The 19,016-nt window shown below is 60.4% G+C and overlaps 3 protein-coding genes across 3 annotated transcripts; all 3 read left to right on the forward strand.

The window, feature by feature from the left end:
- Positions 1-615: 615 nt before the first annotated feature.
- On the forward strand, positions 616-3,883 carry LOC311154207 (uncharacterized protein; the record flags this gene model as incomplete). Its single annotated transcript, XM_084206482.1, has 5 exons — positions 616-726; positions 1,436-1,520; positions 2,053-2,316; positions 3,076-3,201; positions 3,795-3,883. The coding sequence occupies 5 exons, from the start codon at positions 616-618 to the stop codon at positions 3,881-3,883; spliced, it is 675 nt and encodes a 224-aa protein (XP_084062608.1).
- An 893-nt stretch (positions 3,884-4,776) lies between these two features.
- TSPAN33 (tetraspanin 33) lies at positions 4,777-10,168 on the forward strand. Its single transcript, XM_084206725.1, has 8 exons — positions 4,777-4,921; positions 6,242-6,299; positions 6,412-6,539; positions 6,672-6,746; positions 6,840-6,935; positions 7,189-7,317; positions 7,927-8,088; positions 8,669-10,168. The coding sequence occupies exons 1-8, from the start codon at positions 4,817-4,819 to the stop codon at positions 8,768-8,770; spliced, it is 855 nt and encodes a 284-aa protein (XP_084062851.1). The 5' UTR covers positions 4,777-4,816; the 3' UTR covers positions 8,771-10,168.
- Positions 10,169-11,607: 1,439 nt separating this feature from the next.
- Positions 11,608-18,661, forward strand: SMO (smoothened, frizzled class receptor). The gene is made up of 12 exons (XM_084206720.1): positions 11,608-11,916; positions 13,634-13,839; positions 14,375-14,584; positions 14,691-14,863; positions 15,027-15,246; positions 15,333-15,456; positions 15,536-15,628; positions 15,827-15,935; positions 16,213-16,398; positions 16,691-16,839; positions 16,921-17,055; positions 17,236-18,661. The coding sequence occupies exons 1-12, from the start codon at positions 11,667-11,669 to the stop codon at positions 17,739-17,741; spliced, it is 2,361 nt and encodes a 786-aa protein (XP_084062846.1). The 5' UTR covers positions 11,608-11,666; the 3' UTR covers positions 17,742-18,661.
- Positions 18,662-19,016: the final 355 nt, after the last annotated feature.

Below are 19,016 nucleotides of genomic sequence, written 5' to 3' on the forward strand. Positions count from 1 at the left end.
TAACACCGTTATGTTATGTTATGTTATGTTATGTTATGTTATGTTATGTTATGTTCCTACTTATATTCCTACTTATTTTATATTATATTCCTATTTATATTATATTCCTATTTATATCATATTCCTATTTATATTATTTTATATTATATTCCGATTTCTACCATATTCCTATTTATATTATATTCCTATTTATATTATTTTATTCGTCATTTTTATACCATATCATGTTAAGATCCATTTTCTACAGGACATAAATAGCCTATAATATAAAACGTGTAATTCCTCTATATCCTTTATACAATATAAATTTATTTGCAGGTATGATAATGTCCTACACACACCTTTAATCCATCAAAATATAAACTTTAAAAAACTTAAATGTAAGAAAACTTAATACAAACTTTAAAAACTTAATAAATTGTATGGGTATCTTGTATTGAGTATATTATTAAAAATGGGATCAGATCTTTTGCTTTATTTCTCTTCTGGGCGGGGATGGGCACAGATGGGTGGGCAGGGGAAACATCTGGATGGAGCACAGCCGGGCAGGACACATCTGGGCTTGGCAGTGGCACAGCTGGCAGGGGCACATCTGGATGGCAGGGGCACATCTGGATGACCGAGGCGCATCTGGCGGGGCGGGGCGGGGCCGGGGCGGGGCCGGGCGGTGGCGCCGGGGCGGGGCCGGGGCTGAGCGCGGCACGGGCGGGCGGCGGCGGAGCCACGGTGAGGGGCCGGGGCCGGGGCCGGGCCGGGGGTGTCCCCTCTCCCCGGGCGGGGCCGGGTCGGGCCGGGGGCTGCCGGGGCTCCGACCATCCCGGGGCCGGGGGCTGCTGCCCGCTGCGCTGCCCTACACCCGCCCCCGCCCCCTGCCCAGCCCCCAGCCCCATAAACCCCCACCCCATGCCCTATAACTGCCCAGCCCCATAAATCCCCACCCCCTGCCCTATAACTGCCCCGACCCCAGCCCCGTAATCCCCTCGCCCCCGGCCCTACAGCTGCCCTAGCCCCCTGCCCCATAAACCCCCGCCCCCTGCCCAGCCCCCAGCCCCACAATCCCCTCGCCCATGCTCTATAACTGCCCAGCCCCCAGCCCCACAATCCCCTCGCCCATGCTCTAAAACTGCCCAGCCCCCAGCCCCACAATCCCCTCGCCCATGCTCTCTAAAACTGCCCAGCCCCCAGCCCCACAATCCCCTCGCCCATGCTCTCTAAAACTGCCCAGCCCCCAGCCTCATTATCTCCCCTCCCCCTGCCCTAGAACTGCTCCAACCCCCTGCTCCATAACCCCCCGCCCCCAGCCCCATAACCCCCCTGCTCACAGCGGGTTGGGGGGGTTAGATACCCCCGGGGTCCCTCCCTCGCCATGGGGGGCTGTGTTTGGGGTGCCCCAGGGTTTTGGGGTGCCCCGCTGTTGAGGGTGCCGTTCCCCCAGGCGCTGCCCGGTCCGGATGCCGGCAGGATGGCGCTGCTCCCAGTCGTGGCGCTCTTGGCTCTGTGCCCCCTCCTCGCCCGGGCAGGTACCCACCGGCAGTGGGGTGGGGGGTCCGGGCAGAGCCCCCGCTCCCCTGGGACCCCCTTCCCAACCCCCCTTTCCTCCCCTGCGCGGAGACCGCGGCGGGGACCCCGAGGGAAGGGCGGGGGAGCCGTTCCCGGCAGGGCGGTGACTCACGGGGCGGCTGCTTGGCACCACCGAGCCCTCGGGGCTGGCACCAGGACCTGGCACCACCGAGCCCTCGGTCCTGGCATCACCGAACTCCCGGTCCTGGTACTACCGAGCCCTCGGTGCTGGCACTAGGACCTGGCACCACCGAGCTCCCGGTCCTGGCACCACCGAGCTCCCGGTCCTGACACCACCGAGCTCCCAGTCCTGACACCACCGAGCCCCCGGTCCCGGGGCCTCCGGGCCCTCGGTCCTGACGCCACCGGTCGTGTCCCCACAGATGTCCCTTGTCCCCTTCAGAGCCCGCTTGTCCTGCGGGTGGCCCCTCTACCCCGCTGTACCCCATCCCTGGTGTCACCGCACGCTGACCCCGCCGTGTCCCCTCGCAGACCAGCCTCCTGTCACCGTCACGGTGACAGCGGCCATCGGCGAGGACGCCTGCCTGCCCTGCGGCACGCAGCCCTGGAGTGACCTGCGCGGGGTCACCCTCAGCTGCACCCACCAGGCCGGCGGCCACCACGCTGTCCCCGTCCTCAGCCACCGCCTGGGCTGGCAGCCGCCGCCCCCCGAGCCGGACTGGCAGCCGCCCGTGCAGCCCGACAGCCGCTTCAGGGGCAGGGTGGCCTTCTGCGCCGCGGGGACAGGGGACAGCGGCGTGTCCCTGCTGCTGAGGAATCTCAGCGATCCCGATTTCGGGAATTATTCCTGCTACGCCGCCCGCGCCGCCGCCCCGCAGCTCCTCTGCTCCCTGGTGCTGCAGCCCGCGGTGGCAGGTGAGCGGGGTAGGGGTGGCATTGTCCCTTTTGGGGTCCCTCAGGTCCCTGGTGTGTCCAGCCCTGGGTGGTGCCAGAATTTGGGGGTGTCCCCAGTCCCCTGCTGTGTCCAGTTCTGTCCCCATCTGGGTGGTGCCCCACACTCTTCGCCCCAATTTGGGGTCCCCTCATGCCCTGACACATCTGTCACTTCCTCCATCCCTGTCCCCATGCGGATGGTGCCTAAATTTGAGGATGTCCCCAATTCCCTGACACATCTGTCACCTCCTCCAGCTCTGTCCCCATCTGGGTGATGCCAGGTGTCCTTGCTCTGTTCCCCTGTCCTGTTTGGGATCCCCACAAGGTGTCTGTCCCTTGTCCCACCTTGGCAGATGTCCCTGCCCTGTTCCTCACAAGATGTCTGTCCCTTGTCCCACCTTGGCAGTGCCAGGTGTCCCTGCTCTGTTCCCCTGTCATGTTTGGGGTCCCCACATGCCCTGATGTGTCCCTTGTCCCTGGTGTGTCTGTCCCTTGTCCCTGGTGTGTCTGTCTGTCCCCGGCCGCTCCCCCGGGGCAGTTTGGGGTTCCACCAGCCCGGCATGGCACAGGGAGGGGAGGGTGGCCCAGCTGGTGTCCCCACGTGCTGGTGTCCCCCCTCAGAGGTCCCCAAGGCCGCAGAGCCAGACATGCTCATGGTGATTTGTGTCCTCACGGCCGCCTTCACCGCGGTGGCCATCGGGGTGCTGGTGTGTGCCCAGTGCCAGGGCCACTGCTGGGGGCGCACAGGTGGGTGTGGGGCACAAAGGGGGGCTGGGGGGCACAAAGGGGGTTCTGGGGGGCACAGAGGGGGTGCTGGGGGTGCAGGTGGGCGCTGGGGGGCACAAAGGGGGGGCTGGGGGGCACAGAGGGGGTGCTGGGGGTGCAGGTGGGCGCTGGGGGGCACAAAGGGGGGTGCTGGGGGACACGGGGGGGATGTGGTAGGGTGGGGGCAGTTGGAGACCCCCTGGTCCACTGGATGGGATGGGATTCTGTGTGGGGAGGGGATTTCCAGTTCCCTTGTCGGGATGGGATGGGATGGGATGGGATAGGATGGGATCCATGGGATGGGATCCATGGGATGAGATGAGATCCGTGGGATGGGATGAGATGGGATCTGATGGGACGGGACGGGGTGGGATGGAGTAGGGTGGGATGGGATGGGATGGGGTGGGATGGGATGGGATCGGGAGGGAATGGGGTGGGGATGAGGGCAGGGATGAAGATAGGGCAGGGATGAGGACAAGGGTGCAGATGGTGACGGGACAAGGATGGGGACAGGGACTGGGACAGCTCTGTGTGGGAGCGGGCTTGTCCCGTGTCCCCACTCACTGTCCCCTCAGCGCGGGGCCCAGCCCAGGAGCCCGCAGCCGTGGCTGCAGGGGAAGAAGGAGAGGTGGCCTTGGGTGACCTCAAGAGTGCCAACACCTGAGGCCATCCCCAGCTGGACAGGTCCTCGTGTGACACCAGGGCAGGACACGGCCCCGGCTGCCCCAAACCGGGGGGGACAGGGCTGGGGCAATGCTCTGGGGTGGGGGTGCAGGATGGGTTTGGGGGGGCACGATGGTTTGGGGTGGGGGGCTCTGCTCGGACCCTCGGGGGTGGGCAGGGGACAGCGCAAGTACCCTCCAGGGGACACCCCAACCCAGGGTCCCATGGCTGGGGGGGACAAACCCTGAGACCCCAAATAAAGAGCATTGCTCCAGAGTGGGGGTGACCCCTTCTTCCCACCGCAAGGGGTCAGGGGGCTTGGGGGTGGGATGTGGGGTACGGGGGGGCCCTTTTAGGGCTGGGCTGTGGGCGTGACAGGGTGTCTCCATTTAGGGCTGGGCTGCGGGGGTGACAGGGCGTCCCTGTTTAGGGACAGGCTGGGGGGTCGCGGGGTGTCCCCGTTTAGGGACAGGCTCTGGGGTCGCGGGGTGTCCCCTTTTAGGGGTGGCTCTGGGGTCGCGGGGTGTCCCCGTTTAGGGACAGGCTGTGAGGTCGCGGGGTGTCCCCGTTTAGGGGTGGCTCGGGGGTCGCGGGGTGTCCCCGTTTAGGGCTGGCTCTGGGCTCACGGGCTCCCCAAGCGCGCTCGTTCCCTCACGGCCGCTGGGCGGCGCTGTTGGCGGAGGGGCAGGGCTGGCCCCGCCCATGGACACGCCCACCACTGGGTCCTTTAAACCACGGACAGGTGCTGCAGCGGGCGGGGCGGGACCTGCGGGGCTGAGTGACGGGCGGTTGTCCAATAGAAAGGCAGAGTGGGGAAGGTCCAGCCAATGAGCGGGCGGGAAGGGGAACGGGACCGGGGGCGGGGCTCAGTGGCGCTCGCCGCGGGGCGAAGCGGGGACCGGTCCGGTTCGGCCCCGCTCGGCCCCGCTCGGCCATGGCGAAGCGGGTGGCGGTCCCCGCCGGGCCCCTCGGGGACGATTTCTCCTTCGTGAGCCCGGTGGCCAAGTACGTGCTCTTCTTCTTCAACCTGCTCTTCTGGGTGAGTGCGGAGACGCGGGGGCACCCCGCTTCCGAAGGACGTCCGGACCCGCGGCTGTCCCCATCCCCGCACTCCACTGGGACACCGGCATCCCCGGGGCCCCCATCCCTGAGATCCCACCGGCACCCCCATCCCTTGGAATGTCTCCATCCCCTGGAATGTCTCCATCCCGGAGTCCTTTTAGGATCCCCCATCCCCAGAGACCCCTCAGCCCTGGGAATATCTCCATCCCTGAACCCTTTTGGGATCCCCCATCCCCAGGGACCCCCATCCCTGGGAATATCTCCATCCCTGAACCCTTTTGGGATCCCCCATCCCCAGGGACCCCCGGCCCTCTCTCCAGCCCGGGACCTATTTGGGACCCTGCATTCCTGGGATCCCCCACCCCACCTCCATCCCCAGGATCCCACCAGGAGCCCTTTGGCTTTGGAGCTGTCCCCACCCCTGGTCCCCACTGCAATCCGCTCTCCTCGGGATCCCTGGAGCCCCCCAGCCCCAGTATCCCACCATGTTCCCCCATTCCTGAGGGGCTCCAGGCCCCTGGGAGTGTCCCCACGCCTGGGCCCCACTGGGATCCCCCATTCCAGAACCTACAGAAGGGGTTGCCCCATTCCCCGAGGGTTTTTGGGGTCCTTTGGGTCCCCACCACTTCACCGGGACCCTTCCTGGCCACACACAAGCCCCCTGAGAAGGGGACAGAGGCCCCTCCTGTCCCCAGCCCACCCCAGGGACATCTCCCATCAGGAAGCCACAATTTCCCATGTCTGGGGGCCTTGTTGATGTTTTTTTTAATGTTTTGAGGGAGGTTTATGTTTTTGAAAAGTTTTATATTTTGAGTATTTTTTATGTTTCAGGGACTTTTTCAAAATGTTATGGAGACTTTTGTACTGCTTGGGAGGTTTGGGGGTTTTTTTATGTTTGGGGGTTTTTTAATGCTTTTGTGGGGGGGGTTTTGCAGGGGTTTTTTGCGGGTTATTTCCGTGTTTGCAATCCTATTTTTGAGGAAGTTTCTCGCTTCCCATAAACCACGCTTCTGTGCCCAGCCACTCGTAGAGGAACAGCACTGACTGGCAAGTGACCTCCCGGGAGGTGGGGACAGAGCTGACTTCCCGGGAGGTGGGGATCGATGTGACCTCCCAATAGGAGGGGACAGATGTGACCTCCCAGGAGGTGGGGACACGGTGGACACCGTGTGACAAGGGGAAACTGAGGCAGCGGCTGCAGCTCTGGTGCATGCCTGGCTTTGGGGGGCTGCAGGTGGGGCCGTGGGTGTGGCACGGGGGTGGTGACAGCTGCGGGGTCCCCTGTGTCCCTCTGCAGGTGATCTCCATGGTGATGGTGGCCGTGGGGGTGTATGCCCGGCTGCTGAAGCACGCAGGTGAGCTCGGGGGCTCCCCAGCCCTGCTGGTTCCGAGCCACCAGCCTGCTGGGGGTGGCACGTGGGGTCCTGGGGGTGCTGGCAGTGTGGTGACAGCTCGCCTGGGTGACAGAGGCAGCCATGGCGTGCCTGGCAGTGGACCCTGCCATCCTCCTCATCGTGGTGGGCGTCCTCACCTTCCTCATCACCTTCTGCGGCTGCGTCGGCTCCCTGCGGGAGAACATCTGCCTGCTGCAGACGGTGAGTCCTGCCAGGGGTGGGGACCCTGCTGGGGACCTTGGTGGCATCTCAGTGCTCCCCTCACCGTCACCTTCCTCTTCCCCTCACTGTCACCTTCCTCTTCCCCTCACCGTCACTTTCCTCTTCCCGCAGTTCTCCGTCTGCCTGACCATCATCTTCCTCCTGCAGCTGGCGGCCGGCGTGCTGGGCTTTGTGTTCTCTGATAAGGTACTGATAAGGGAGGGCAGTGGGGGTGCTGGGTGACCCCAGCCCTGTCCTGCTGGGTGGCAGCCTCGCTGCTGTGCCCCGTTTGTCCCCCAGGCCCGCGGGAAGGTCAGTGAGATCATCAACGGGGCCATCGTGCATTACCGGGACGACCTGGACCTGCAGAACCTCATCGATTTCGGGCAGAAGGAGGTGACCGGGGGGCCTGCAGGGTCGGGCTGTCCCTCCGGTGGATGAGGACATGTCCCTGTTTCCATGTCAGGCTTACATCTGTGGGGTAGCACAGCTTGGGGACGTTGGATGGCTCTTCCAAGATGTTCATGGTGATGTCCTGCCTGGCGGGGGGAGGCTGGGGAGGGCTGGGGGCACAAAGAGCCCTGAGTGTCCTGTCCCCCTGCTGTGGGCTGGGGTCCCCTCCCCGCTGAGCCCCGTGCCCTGCCTGCAGTTCAGCTGCTGCGGGGGTGTCTCCTACAAGGACTGGTCCCAGAACATGTACTTCAACTGCACGGCCACCAACCCCAGCCGTGAGCGCTGCTCCGTGCCCTTCTCCTGCTGCCTGCACGACGCTGACCAGGTCTGTCCTGGGGTGGCCTCAGGGGACCCTGCCCCGTGCCTGTCCTCCCTGCCCCGGGAGCTGGGCTGGGCCTGGAGCCCTGCCCAGGGGGAGGGAACACATATGGACCCCATCCCACCTTCTGGGTTTGGGTTCCCCATCCCACCTTCCGGGTTTGTGTCCCCAAATCCACCCTCTGGGTCTGGGTTCCCCCATCCCACCCTCTGGGTCTGGGTTCCCCCATCCCACCCTCTGGGTTTGGGTTCCCCATCCCACCTTCCAGGTTTGTGTCCCCAAATCCACCCTCTGGGTTTGGGTTCCCCCATCCCACCCTCTGGGTTTGGGTTCCCCCATCCCACCCTCTGGGTTTGGGTTCCCCCATCCCACCCTCTGGGTTTGGGGACTCCTGTGTGGAAATGCTGTGGTGAGGTGGAGGAGAATTCTCCCACTCCAGAGCTGGAATTGGCTCTTTGGAGCCAGGTGGCTCTGCAGGGCTGGTGTGGGGACACCGAAGAAGGGGACACCCCACTAAGGCAAGGCAAGAGCTCCTGGTCACTGCACAGCTGCCCCAGGAGCAGGGAGCCCAGTGTGTTCTGTCCCCAGCCCCTCTGTGCTCTGTCCCCTCTCCAGGCCGTCATCAACACCATGTGTGGCCACGGGATGCAGGCCAGGGGCTACCTGGAGGCCAGTGCCTTCATCCACACCAACGGCTGCATCGACAAGCTGGTCAACTGGACCCACAGCAACCTCTTCCTGCTGGGGGGCATCGCCCTGGGGCTGGCCCTGCCCCAGGTACGGGGCTGGGGCACTGCGGGGGACACGGGGCCACCCCAGAGCTCTGCTTTGGGGGGTTTTTTGGGGAGCTGCATTAGCGGTGGCTGGTTGTGAGATGGGGAAGTCGGGATGGGATTTGGGGTGGGGCAGTGACACAAATGTCAGGCGTGGGGGGCATGGAGTGATACTGCCTGGTGTGGCTCAGTACCTCCCTCTCCCCTTCCTTTCCCTCCCTCTACCCCCGTCCCTTTTGCTCTTTCTCTCCCTTTCTCTTGCTTTTCTCTCCTTCCTCTTCCTCTTCCCCTTCCCTCCCTCTCCCTTTCTCTCCCCATTTCCTCTTCCCTCCCCCCTTCCTCTCTCATTTCCTCCCTCTTCCCTTTCCTCTTTCTCTTCCCTTCTCCTCCCTCTTCCTCTTCCCTTCCTCTTCCTCCTCCCCCTTTGCCTTCCCTTAATCTCACTTTCCCTTTCCCTCTCCTCCCTCTCCCCCTTCCTCCTCTCCCCTCCGTCTCCTTTATCTATCCCCCTTTCCTCTCCCCATCCCTCTCCCTTTCCCACTCCCTTCCTCTCTTGTTTCCCTCTCCGTCCCTCTCCCCTCCAGCTGGTGGGCATCGTCCTGGCGCGGCTCCTCATCAACCAGATCCGCGACCAGATCAAGCTGCAGCTCTACAACCAGCAGCACCGGGCGGACCCCTGGTCCTGAGCCCGCACCCTCCCCGCGGCACGGCGGCGCTCCCGGGCGCTCCGGGGCCATTCCCGATCCCGGGATCCGCGGGGACAGCCTGAGGGGCTCCGCTGGAGGAGAGGGAATGCGGATCCGCGGTGACCGCGCAGGAGACTCCGTGCCTTTGGCAGCCGGTGCTGGGCTCGGCCTGGAGGTGCTGAGCTGAAGCAGCGCCGGGGAATCGCTGTCTGTCTGTCTGTCTGTCCGTCCGTCCTGCTGGCGCACAAAGCTTCGCACTGGGATGTGCTTCCCCTCCCCGCGTGTGCTGGAAAAGGACCTTTGTCTGTCTGTCTGTCCGTGCACCGAGCTGCCTTCCCCCGGGCCGGGCTGTGGGACCGGGGACATTCCCCCCTTGCTCGGGTGTCCGTCTCGGTGTCGCTGGCCGCGGGGACAGCCGAGGGCACAGCAGGGCTGACCCGGGGCCGGCCGGGGGTGCCGGGCTGTGCCCGTTCCTTGGCTTTCCCGCACAATAAAGACACGAGGCCGGACGCTCCGAGCTGTGCCGGGCTGCGCAGGCCGGGGACACCGCCGTGGCTCTGGGGACGGGCAGAGGCCGCGCCAGGCCTGTGCTGTTGTGGGACCCCGAAACGAGGGGGGGAAAGCGGCTGAGGGGCCTGGCCCGGCCCCTCGGAGCTGTCGCAAACCTGTGGGTGGAGTTTTTTAGGATTGGGTTTTTAGGTTTTGGTTTTTTTTCTTTTCATTTTCCCTTCAGCTCGGGCTGGGTGGTCCCTCCCGCGGAGGGAGCCGGGATGCGGCCCAGCGCCCGGCTCTTTGTGTGCGGCCGGGAGGCTTCTCTCCCATAAAAAAAACCTTTTTTTGGGCGTTTTTCCCCCGCAAAATCCGCCTCGTCCCCGCCGAAATGTGATTTTTTTCCCCCCAAAAGTGATTGCTTCTCCGAGCAATGGCACCTCCCTGCAAAAAAAGTGATTTTTCTCCCCCTCCAAAACTCACTTTTTTTCCCCAAACTTCCCCTCTGAAGAGCTACTTCTCGCCCCAAAAAAGCAAGTTTACTCTAAGAAGTAGCTGCTCTCCAAAAAAAAAAAGACTTTTCCCCCTCAAAAAGCCCGTCTTTTCTCCCCAAAAGCATCTTTTCTTCCCCTAAAAGGGACTTGTCCCCAAAAAACAACTTTTCTTTACCCAAAAGTGTCTTTTGTCCCCCCCAAACTGATTTTATCCCCCCCAGAAAGTAACTTACCCCTAAAAAGGGAACTTTCCTACACAAAAATCGAGTTTTCTCCCCCAAAATCATCTTTTCTCTCCTAAAATTGATTTTTTCCTGAAAAGAGTACCCCCCCAAAGAAGTAACTTTTTTTCCCCCAGAAAAAGTGTATTTTGTCCCAGAACAGTAACTTTTGCTCCCCAAAAATTAACTTTTCCCTTTAAAAAGTAACTTTTCTTCTCCCAAAAGTGGCTTTTTTCCCCCCCAAAGGCAACTTTTCACCTCTAAAAAGTAACTTTTTACTCACAAAGGTCTTTTCATCAGAAGGATTTTTTATTTCACAGGGAAAAAACGGATCTTTTCCTCACAAGAAGGAACTTTTCCCTCACAAAATTGATATTTTCCTCATATAAAGTGATGTTTCTGTTGCAAAAGTGACTTTTTCTTTCGAAAATTGGACCTTTTCTTCATAAGAAGGAACTTTTCCCTCACAAATAGTGACTTTTTCCTCACAAAAAGAGACTTTTGCTTCAAAACCAGGAACTTTTCCCTCACTCTAGGTGACATTTTCCTCACAAGTGAAGTTTTTTTCACAAAAAGGGAATTTTTTCCTTCCAAAAGTGACTTTTTCCTCCCGAAAGGGACATTTTCTTCACAAAGAGGGACTTCTTCCTCACAGGAGTGACTTTTTCCTGCCAAAAAAGGAACTTTTCCTTCAGAAAAGAAGAACCTTTCCTTCACAAAAAGTGGCTTTTTACGTCATGCGGCAGTTTTTCTGCACAAAAAGGAACTTTTCCCTTCAGAAAAAGGAATATTTTCCCCATAAAACGTGACTTTTTCTCACAAAAAGCCACTTTATCTTCATAAAGGCCTTTTCTGAGGGGGACTTTTTCCTCCCAAAAAAAGACTTTTCCCTCACTTTTTAACGACTTTTTCCCTCACAGAAAGCGACTTTTTCCTCATAAAAAGGAACTTTTCCTCACAAAAAGGAACTTTTCCGTACCAAAAGTGACTCTTTTGTCACGAGAAGAACTTCTTCACAAAAGGAGACTCTTTCCTCCCCAAAAAAATAATTTTCCTTCACTTTTCAGCGACTTTTCCCTCACTTTTCAGTGACTTTTTCCTCATAAAAAGGAACTTTTCCTGACCAAAAGTCACTCTTTCGTCACGAGAGGAACTTTTTCCTCACAAGAAACTCTTTCCTCCCCCCCCCCCAAAAAAAAATTCCCTCACTTTTTAGCGACTTTTCCCCTCACTTTTTAGCGACCTTTTCCTCATAAAAAGGAACTTCTCCTCACAAAAAGGAACTCTTCCTCACAAAAAGGAACTTTTCCTCACAAAAAGGAACTTCTCCTCACAAAAAGGAAACTTTTCCTGACCAAAAGTGACTCCTTCCTCACGAGAGGAACTTTTCCCTCACAGTAGGGGACTCTTTCCCCCCCAAAAAAGACTTTTCCCTCACTTTCCAGCGACTTTTCCCCTCACAAATCGCGTCTCTTACCCTCCGCAGCGCTTCCCCCGCGGTCCCTCCCTCAGCCCGCCCCGGCGGGGGGCGCGGGCCGGGCCGGGCCGCGGGCGGCGGCGGCGGCGGAGGAGGAGGAGCAGCAGCAGCGGGGCCGCTCCGCTCGCTCCCGGCGAGCCCAACAAAGGCGGCGGGGCCATGGCGGGCCCCTCGCCCCGCTGCGAGCCTCCCTAAGCCCGCCGAGCACCGCCGCGATGTGGCCGGGCCGCGGCGGGCGGCGCTGGGCGCTGGCGCTGGCACTGGCGCTGGCCCTGGGCGGGCGCTGCCCCGCCGCCCCCAACGCCTCGGCCGGGCCCCCGCGCTGCCGCCGCCCCGCGCCCTGCGAGCGGCTCCGCTTCGGCGCCTGCCTGGGCTCCGCGCTGCCCTACGCCGCCACCTCCACGCTGCTGGCCACCGACTCCGCCTCGCAGGAGGAGGCGCACGGGAAGCTGCTGCTCTGGTCCGGTACGGACGGGACGGCACCGGGAGCGGGGAGAGTGCGGGAGAGGCCCGGGATGGGGCTGGAGGGGGATGGGGAGCGGGGAAGGGGGGAGAGGGGTGGGGGAAGAGCTTGGAGGGGGGTTTGGGTGTAGTGTGGGCGGGCTGGGGATGGGTACAGTATAGAAAACTTTATAGAGGGGGGCTGGGGATGGGGACAGTATAGAAAAGTGCCTAACAGGGGGCTGGGGATGGGTAAAGTATAGAAAAGTGCCTAGCAGGGGGCTGGGGATGGGTACAGTATAGAAAACTTTATAGAGGGGGTTTGGGGATGGGTTCAGTATAGAAAAGTGCCTAGCAGGGGGCTGGATATGGGTAAAGTTTAGAAAACTTTATAGAGGGGGGCTGGGGATGGATACAGTATAGAAAACTTCATAGAGGGGGCTGGGGATGGGTAAAGTATAGAAAACTTTATGGGGGGGGGCTGGGGATGGGTACAGTATAGAAAACTTCATAGAGGGGGGCTGGGGATGGGTACAGTATAGAAAACTGTATAGCACTGGCCTGAGAATGAGTACAGTATAGAAAACTGTATAGAGTGAGGCTGGGGATGGGTACAGTACAGAAAACTGCATCCGGGCGCCTGGGAATAGGTACAGTACAGAAAACTCTGTTACAAAACATTGTAGATGGGTACAGTCCAGAGGGCAGCTGTAGACTGGGGTACAGGGGGTGGATAAGGGATAGCACAGGCCCAGGGGTGGGTGCAGTATAGAAAATTCCATAGTGGGTACAGGGGATGGGTACAGTATACAGAGGAACAGTAGGGTGGGCACAGAGATGGGTACAGTATAGAAAACTGATTGAAAAGGGACTGGAGATGGGTACAGTGTAGAAAACTGGTTGAAAAGGGACTGGAGATGGGGACAGTATAGAAAACTGATGAAAAAGGGACTGGAGATAGGTGCAGTATAGAAAACTGATGAAAAAGGGACTGGAGATGGGTACAGTATAGAAAACTGGTTAAAAAGGGACTGGAGATGGGTACAGTATAGAAAACTGATGAAAAAGGGACTGGAGAGGGGTACAGTATAGAAAACTGATTGAAAAGGGACTGGAGATGGGTACAGTATAGAAAACTGATTGAAAAGGGACTGGAGATGGGTACAGTATAGAAAACTGGTTAACAAGGGACTGGAGATAGGTGCAGTATAAAAAACTGGTTAAAAAGGGACTGGAGATAGGTGCAGTATAGCACAGAGGGGCGCAGTATAGTGGGTGTCTGGGGATGGGCACAGCACAGAAAACTACAGCAGAGGAGTAGAGATTGTGTAATGTGGAGAAGAACAGGAGATTGGGGTACAGGGAGGGTGTCGTGTAGAGGGGGAACAGGATAGAATGGCTTCAGAGGTAGGTACAGCAGGAGTCTGGGGATGGTTTATCAGGGGCTGGGGGTGGGCACAGTGTGGAGGGGCAGCCCTGGTGATGGGCATTGTGCCCCAGAGGACCCACAGAGGGGTCCCAGTGCTATGTGGGTGCTGTGGGGACAGCGGGAGGACTCCTCAGAGGGGTCCCAGTGCTGTGGGGACAGCAGAAGGGCCCCACAGAGGGGTCCCAGTGCTGTGTGGGTGCTTTGGGGGAGCAGGAGGGCCCCACAGAGGGGTCCCAGTGCTGTGTGGGCGCTGTGGGGACAGCAGGAGGTGGCCGTGCCGGGGATGGTGATGGTGCTGTCCCCTCCCTGCAGGCCTGCGCAATGCCCCACGCTGCTGGGACGTCATCCAGCCCCTGCTCTGCGCTGTCTACATGCCCAAGTGCGAGGATGGGCAGGTGGAGCTGCCCAGCCAGACCCTGTGCCAGGCCACCCGGGCACCCTGCACCATCGTGGAGCGCGAGCGAGGCTGGCCCGACTTCCTCAAGTGCACCACGGACCGCTTCCCCGAGGGCTGCCCGGTACGGCACGGGCACGCGGGAGTGGGGGGAAAACCACTCCCTGGAGAAGAGGAGGGTTGGTGTTGGTCAGCCTAGAGAAGGGAAGGATCCAGGGAGAGTTTCCAGCACATTCCGGGGCCTGAAGGAGCTCCAGGAGAGCTGCAGAGGGACTGGGGACAAGGCCTGCAGGGACAGCACCCAGGGAATGGCTCCCACTGCCAGAGGGCAGGCATGGATAGGATCCTGGCAATGAGGAATTCCTGTCTGGGCTGGGACTGCCAGAGCAGCTGGGGCTGCCCCTGGATCCCTGGCAGTGCCAAAGGCCAGGCTGGACCCTGGGGCTGGAGCAGCCTGGGACAGTGGGAGGTGTCCCTGCCATGACAGGCGTGGCACTGGAGGAGCTCTGAGGTCCCTTCCCACTCAACCCCTTCCATGATTCCATGGTGATTCTCTGGAACCCAGCTGTCCCCTGCCCTCCACAGGGGACTGATGTCCATCTTGGCCACGGGAGTGTCTCCTCCTCCTCCTCCTCATGGCCTGGTTTCCCCTCTGGCAGAACGAGGTGCAGAACATCAAGTTCAACAGCTCGGGGCAGTGCGAGGCGCCGCTGGTGAGGACGGACAACCCCAAGAGCTGGTACGAGGACGTGGAGGGCTGCGGCATCCAGTGCCAGAACCCGCTGTTCACTGAGAAGGAGCACCGCGAGATGCACGTCTACATCGCCGCCTTCAGCTCCGTCACCATCTTCTGCACCTTCTTCACCCTGGTGAGATACGGGCTCCTTCTGGGGAGCTGCCCCCAGAAAGGGATGGGCGCTGAGCTGTCCCCAGAAGGGGACAGGCACCAAGCTGTCGCTTTCTCCACCCCTCCAGGCCACCTTTGTGGCTGACTGGAGGAACTCCAACCGCTACCCTGCCGTCATCCTGTTCTACGTCAACGCCTGCTTCTTCGTGGGCAGCATTGGTTGGCTGGCACAGTTCATGGACGGCGCCCGTGATGAGATCGTGTGCCGGGCCGACGGCACCATGCGGCTGGGCGAGCCCACGTAGGTGTCACCTCTGTCCCCAGCCCGCCACCAGGGCTGTCCCCAACACCAAGGAGGGCTCTCGGGGTTCACTGGCCTCCTGGGAGCACAGAGGGCGAGACCCCCGTGCTCCTGCGTGTCCCCTCACGGGGGTGGGTGACGCTCTCGCCTCACCTCTCCACAGCTCCAACGAGACGCTGTCCTGCGTCATCATCTTTGTCATCGTGTACTACTCGCTGATGTCGGGTGTCATCTGGTTTGTCATGCTCACCTATGCCTGGCACACGTCCTTCAAGGCCCTGGGCACCACCTACCAGCCGCTGCTGGGCAAGACCTCCTACTTCCACCTCATCACTTGGTCCATTCCCTTCGTGCTCACCGTGGCCATCCTGGCCGTGGCGCAGGTAACGGGGTGACCGTCACGGGATGGTGTCTCAGGGTGACACCTGCAGCCAGCTGACCCTCCTGTCCCTGTTCCTGTCGCTGCCAGGTGGACGGTGACTCTGTCAGTGGCATCTGCTTCGTGGGCTACAAGAACTACCGCTACCGAGCTGGCTTTGTGCTGGCCCCCATTGGGCTGGTGCTCATTGTGGGGGGCTATTTCCTCATCCGGGGTAGGTGTGGCTCTGCTCTGGGAAGGGACAGGGTCACCGTGAGTGTCCCCACACCCTGACCCCCTCATCCTCCCCACAGGGGTCATGACGCTCTTCTCCATCAAGAGCAACCACCCCGGGCTGCTGAGCGAGAAGGCGGCCAGCAAGATCAACGAGACCATGCTGCGCCTGGGTGAGGGCTTCAGCGGTCCCGTTCCCCATGGAATCGGGGTGGGAACGGGGACATTTTGTCCCCTGAAGTCACACAGCCCCTTCGTGGGGTGGCAGCAGCGGGGGACAAAGCTGTGGTGGTGGTGGTGGCACGGCCCCAGTGCGGCATCTTTGTCTCAGTGTCACTGGAGCTTAGCTGGATGTCCCTCTTCTGTTCCAGGCATTTTTGGCTTCTTGGCCTTTGGCTTCGTCTTCATCACCTTTGGCTGCCACTTCTATGACTTCTTCAACCAGGCCGAGTGGGAGCGCAGCTTCCGGGAATACGTCCTGTGAGTGGGACAGGGACAGGGGTGACGGGGACACGGTGGCACCGCAGTGGACAGCTCCATGTCCCCCCCCAGCAGTGCCGCCGCATCTCCACCCTGCAGGGCTGTGGGGGCCATGGGCTGTCCCTGCTGGACAGGGGTGACAGGGACACGGTGGCACCGCAGTGGACAGCTCCATGTCCCCCCCCAGCAGTGCCGCCACATCTCCACCCTGCAGGGCAGTGGGGGCCGTGGGCTGTCCCTGCTCCTTAGGGCCACTGTCCCCCATGTGTCCCCGCAGGTGTGAGGCCAACGTGACCATCGCCACGCAGACCAACAAGCCCATCCCGGACTGTGAGATCAAGAACCGGCCGAGCCTCCTGGTGGAGAAGATCAACCTCTTCGCCATGTTCGGCACCGGCGTCTCCATGAGCACCTGGGTCTGGACCAAGGCCACGCTGCTCATCTGGAAGCGCACCTGGTGCAGGTGGGACCCCGAGGGTGTCACCCCAGCCCCCTGGAGCCCTTCCTGCCCCATCCAATGGGATGTTGGAGGACATTCCCAGATGTTTGTCCCTCAGCTCGATGAGTTGTAGGCTCACAGCAGCTTAGGAACGGGGTGGCCTCTCCCATGTGGCATTTGTGGGACACCTCCATCCCCAGGGGACCCATTCCCCAGTCTGGTGTCCCCTGTGCAGGAAGGGCAGCTGGGGAGGGTCCCTGCGCCCCCAGCTGTGACAGCTGTGCCCCCTGTCCCTCTGTGCCCTCCGTGTCCCCAGGCTGACGGGGCAGAGTGATGACCAGCCCAAGAGGATCAAGAAGAGCAAGATGATCGCCAAGGCCTTCTCCAAGCGCAAGGAGCTGCTGCGCGACCCGGGCCAGGAGCTGTCCTTCAGCATGCACACCGTGTCCCACGATGGCCCCGTGGGTACGTCCCCGGGCAGGAATGTCCCCAGAGCCCCCAGGGGTCCCCAAAGTCCTCCTTAACCAGATCCCCCTGTCCCCACAGCCGGATTGGCATTCAACATCAATGAGCCATCAGCTGACGTGTCCTCGGCGTGGGCCCAGCACGTCACCAAGATGGTGGCCAGGAGAGGGGCCATCCTGCCCCAGGACATCTCCGTGACACCCGTGGCGACACCTGGCAAGTCCTTGGGGTCTTCGTGGGGAATGTCTGGGGGATGAGCCGGGCTGGGGGTGTGCAGGGAGGCTGATGGAGTATTTGGGATGGATGCCCGTGGGATCAGGTGGCGGGTGTTGGGGGATGGCGGGGGGCACAGGCAGGACGTGGCCGCTCTCAGCCACCTTACTCCACATCCCCCAGTGCCACCAGAGGAGAGGGCCAACCTGTGGGTGGTGGAGGCCGACGTGTCCCCGGAGCTGCAGAAGCGCAGCGGCCGCAAGAAGAAGCGGAGGAAGAAGAAGAAGGAGGTGACCCCAGACGCCGAGCGCTGCCCGGGGCGCTCCGCCGTCCCCAGCGCCGTGCCTCGCCTGCCCCGCCTGCCCCCCCAGCCCTGCCTGGTGGCCTTTGCCCCCGATGTGCTGCCAGCTGTCCAGCCCGATGCCGCCTTCCCCGGGGGCCCGTGGGACGGGCGCGGCCGCAGGGCCAACGTCCTGCACGTGATCAGCAACCCCTTCTGCCCCGAGAGCGGCGCCGCCGACCCCGAGAGCTGGCACCACAACGGGGGCCCCCTGTGGCCCCCCCAGCCCGGCCCCCTGCCCCGGCCCGGGGCACCCAGGACTCAGGGCTGCCGGGCAGGGCTGGCCCCCATCCACTCCCGGACCAACCTGGTGGACGCGGAGCTGCTGGAGCCCGATTCGGACTTCTGATCCCAGGGGGATGTGGGGAGGGTGTGGGGACACCAGAACCCACCTGATCCCACGGGGATCCGTCCCAAATGTTCCATCCACCTGACCACATCCCATTTCTCCCCTTGGAGGATTTGTCTCTGTGCACTTGTCAGCCTGGCGAGGTTTTGGGATTCCCTCCAGCAGCACCGGGAGAAAGGAGCTGTGAGTGGGACAAGCCCCAGCTCCCAGAGGGATTTAGGGAGCAGGGGGACACCTGGGGACAGCCTAGATCAGGGTAGATTTGGGGCAGCTCTGCCCCACCCACGGCTAGAGGTACGTAGAGCTCACCCCCACTTGTGCCAATAGCAATTTTTTAAAAATTTCTGATTTTTTTAATGTTTGTATCGTGGTGCCTCTGCTCGGGGTGAGCCCAGTCAGGGGCAGCAGCAGCAGCAGCAGCAGCATCTCTGGTGTGCAGCCCTATTTTGGGTTCACCCCAATCCCTTCCGAGACCCCAAAGTGCCTTCCAGCTCCCCAGAGAGCTGAGCCAGACCCAGATCAGGATTAGTGGGGTGGCAGCACCAGGGAGATGGGACAGGAAGCACCTTGGGCTGCCCGGGTGCTCCTGAGCCAAAAAAATAACCCCAAAAACCTCAAGGTGCTTGAGGTGAATCAGGGTCAGCAACCCCCAGAGCAAAGCTTTTTTTATTATTTTTTAGGATAAAAAAAATAAAAATCAAGTCACAGCAAACCCAGTGGAGCCCTGAGGCGGGAGGGCTCCAGTCCCTGCTGGTGTTTGAATTTTCCCCATTTTTATAAAGTCCTGGTAGGCTCCTGGCTTTTTTTTTTTTTCTTTTTTTTTTTTTTTTGCTATCCCAGTGACCTCCACAGGTTCATTTTTGCTGTGTAAAGGAAAAACCCTCCTGTATCAGTATTAAATTTACAGATTTTCAATCCCAGTGGCTGCTTTGGGCTCTTTTGGGGAGGGATCCATGTGGGAACACATTTTGGTGGGGGAGAGTTGTCCTTTCTCCTAAAAACCCTCTTGCTTTAAAAACTGCTTTAAAGTGTTTAAAACTGCTTTAAAACACCTTAAAAAGTGTTTCAGGCTGCTTTAAAGCACATTAAAAACTGCTTCAAAGTGCTTTGAGCCCCCTGTTCCACCTGCGGGAGGGAGCTCTGAGGGGCTGGCAGTGCCCTCGGGGGCTGTGGGGGCAGTTTTGGGGACAACTGGGCAGTTTTGGGGACAAATGGGGCCTTTGCCAGCAGGTGGCACCACGGACTAAAATATCCCCCAAACCCCCAACATTTGGG

This window comes from Fringilla coelebs, assembly GCF_963513975.1.
Source record: "Fringilla coelebs genome assembly, chromosome: 5".
Lineage (NCBI taxonomy): Eukaryota > Metazoa > Chordata > Aves > Passeriformes > Fringillidae > Fringilla > Fringilla coelebs.

Excerpts from the sequence above, each read along its gene's own strand:
- SMO (XM_084206720.1), top strand. The coding sequence starts at position 11,667 with ATGTGGCCGGGCCGCGGCGGGCGGCGCTGGGCGCTGGCGCTGGCACTG. Across the intron at positions 15,457-15,535 it reads GGGCTATTTCCTCATCCGGG|GGGTCATGACGCTCTTCTCC; the intron begins GTAGGTGTGGCT and ends TCCTCCCCACAG. Across the intron at positions 15,936-16,212 it reads AGCTTCCGGGAATACGTCCT|GTGTGAGGCCAACGTGACCA; the intron begins GTGAGTGGGACA and ends GTGTCCCCGCAG.
- TSPAN33 (XM_084206725.1), top strand. The coding sequence starts at position 4,817 with ATGGCGAAGCGGGTGGCGGTCCCCGCCGGGCCCCTCGGGGACGATTTC. Across the intron at positions 4,922-6,241 it reads TCTTCAACCTGCTCTTCTGG|GTGATCTCCATGGTGATGGT; the intron begins GTGAGTGCGGAG and ends GTCCCTCTGCAG. Across the intron at positions 6,300-6,411 it reads CCGGCTGCTGAAGCACGCAG|AGGCAGCCATGGCGTGCCTG; the intron begins GTGAGCTCGGGG and ends CCTGGGTGACAG.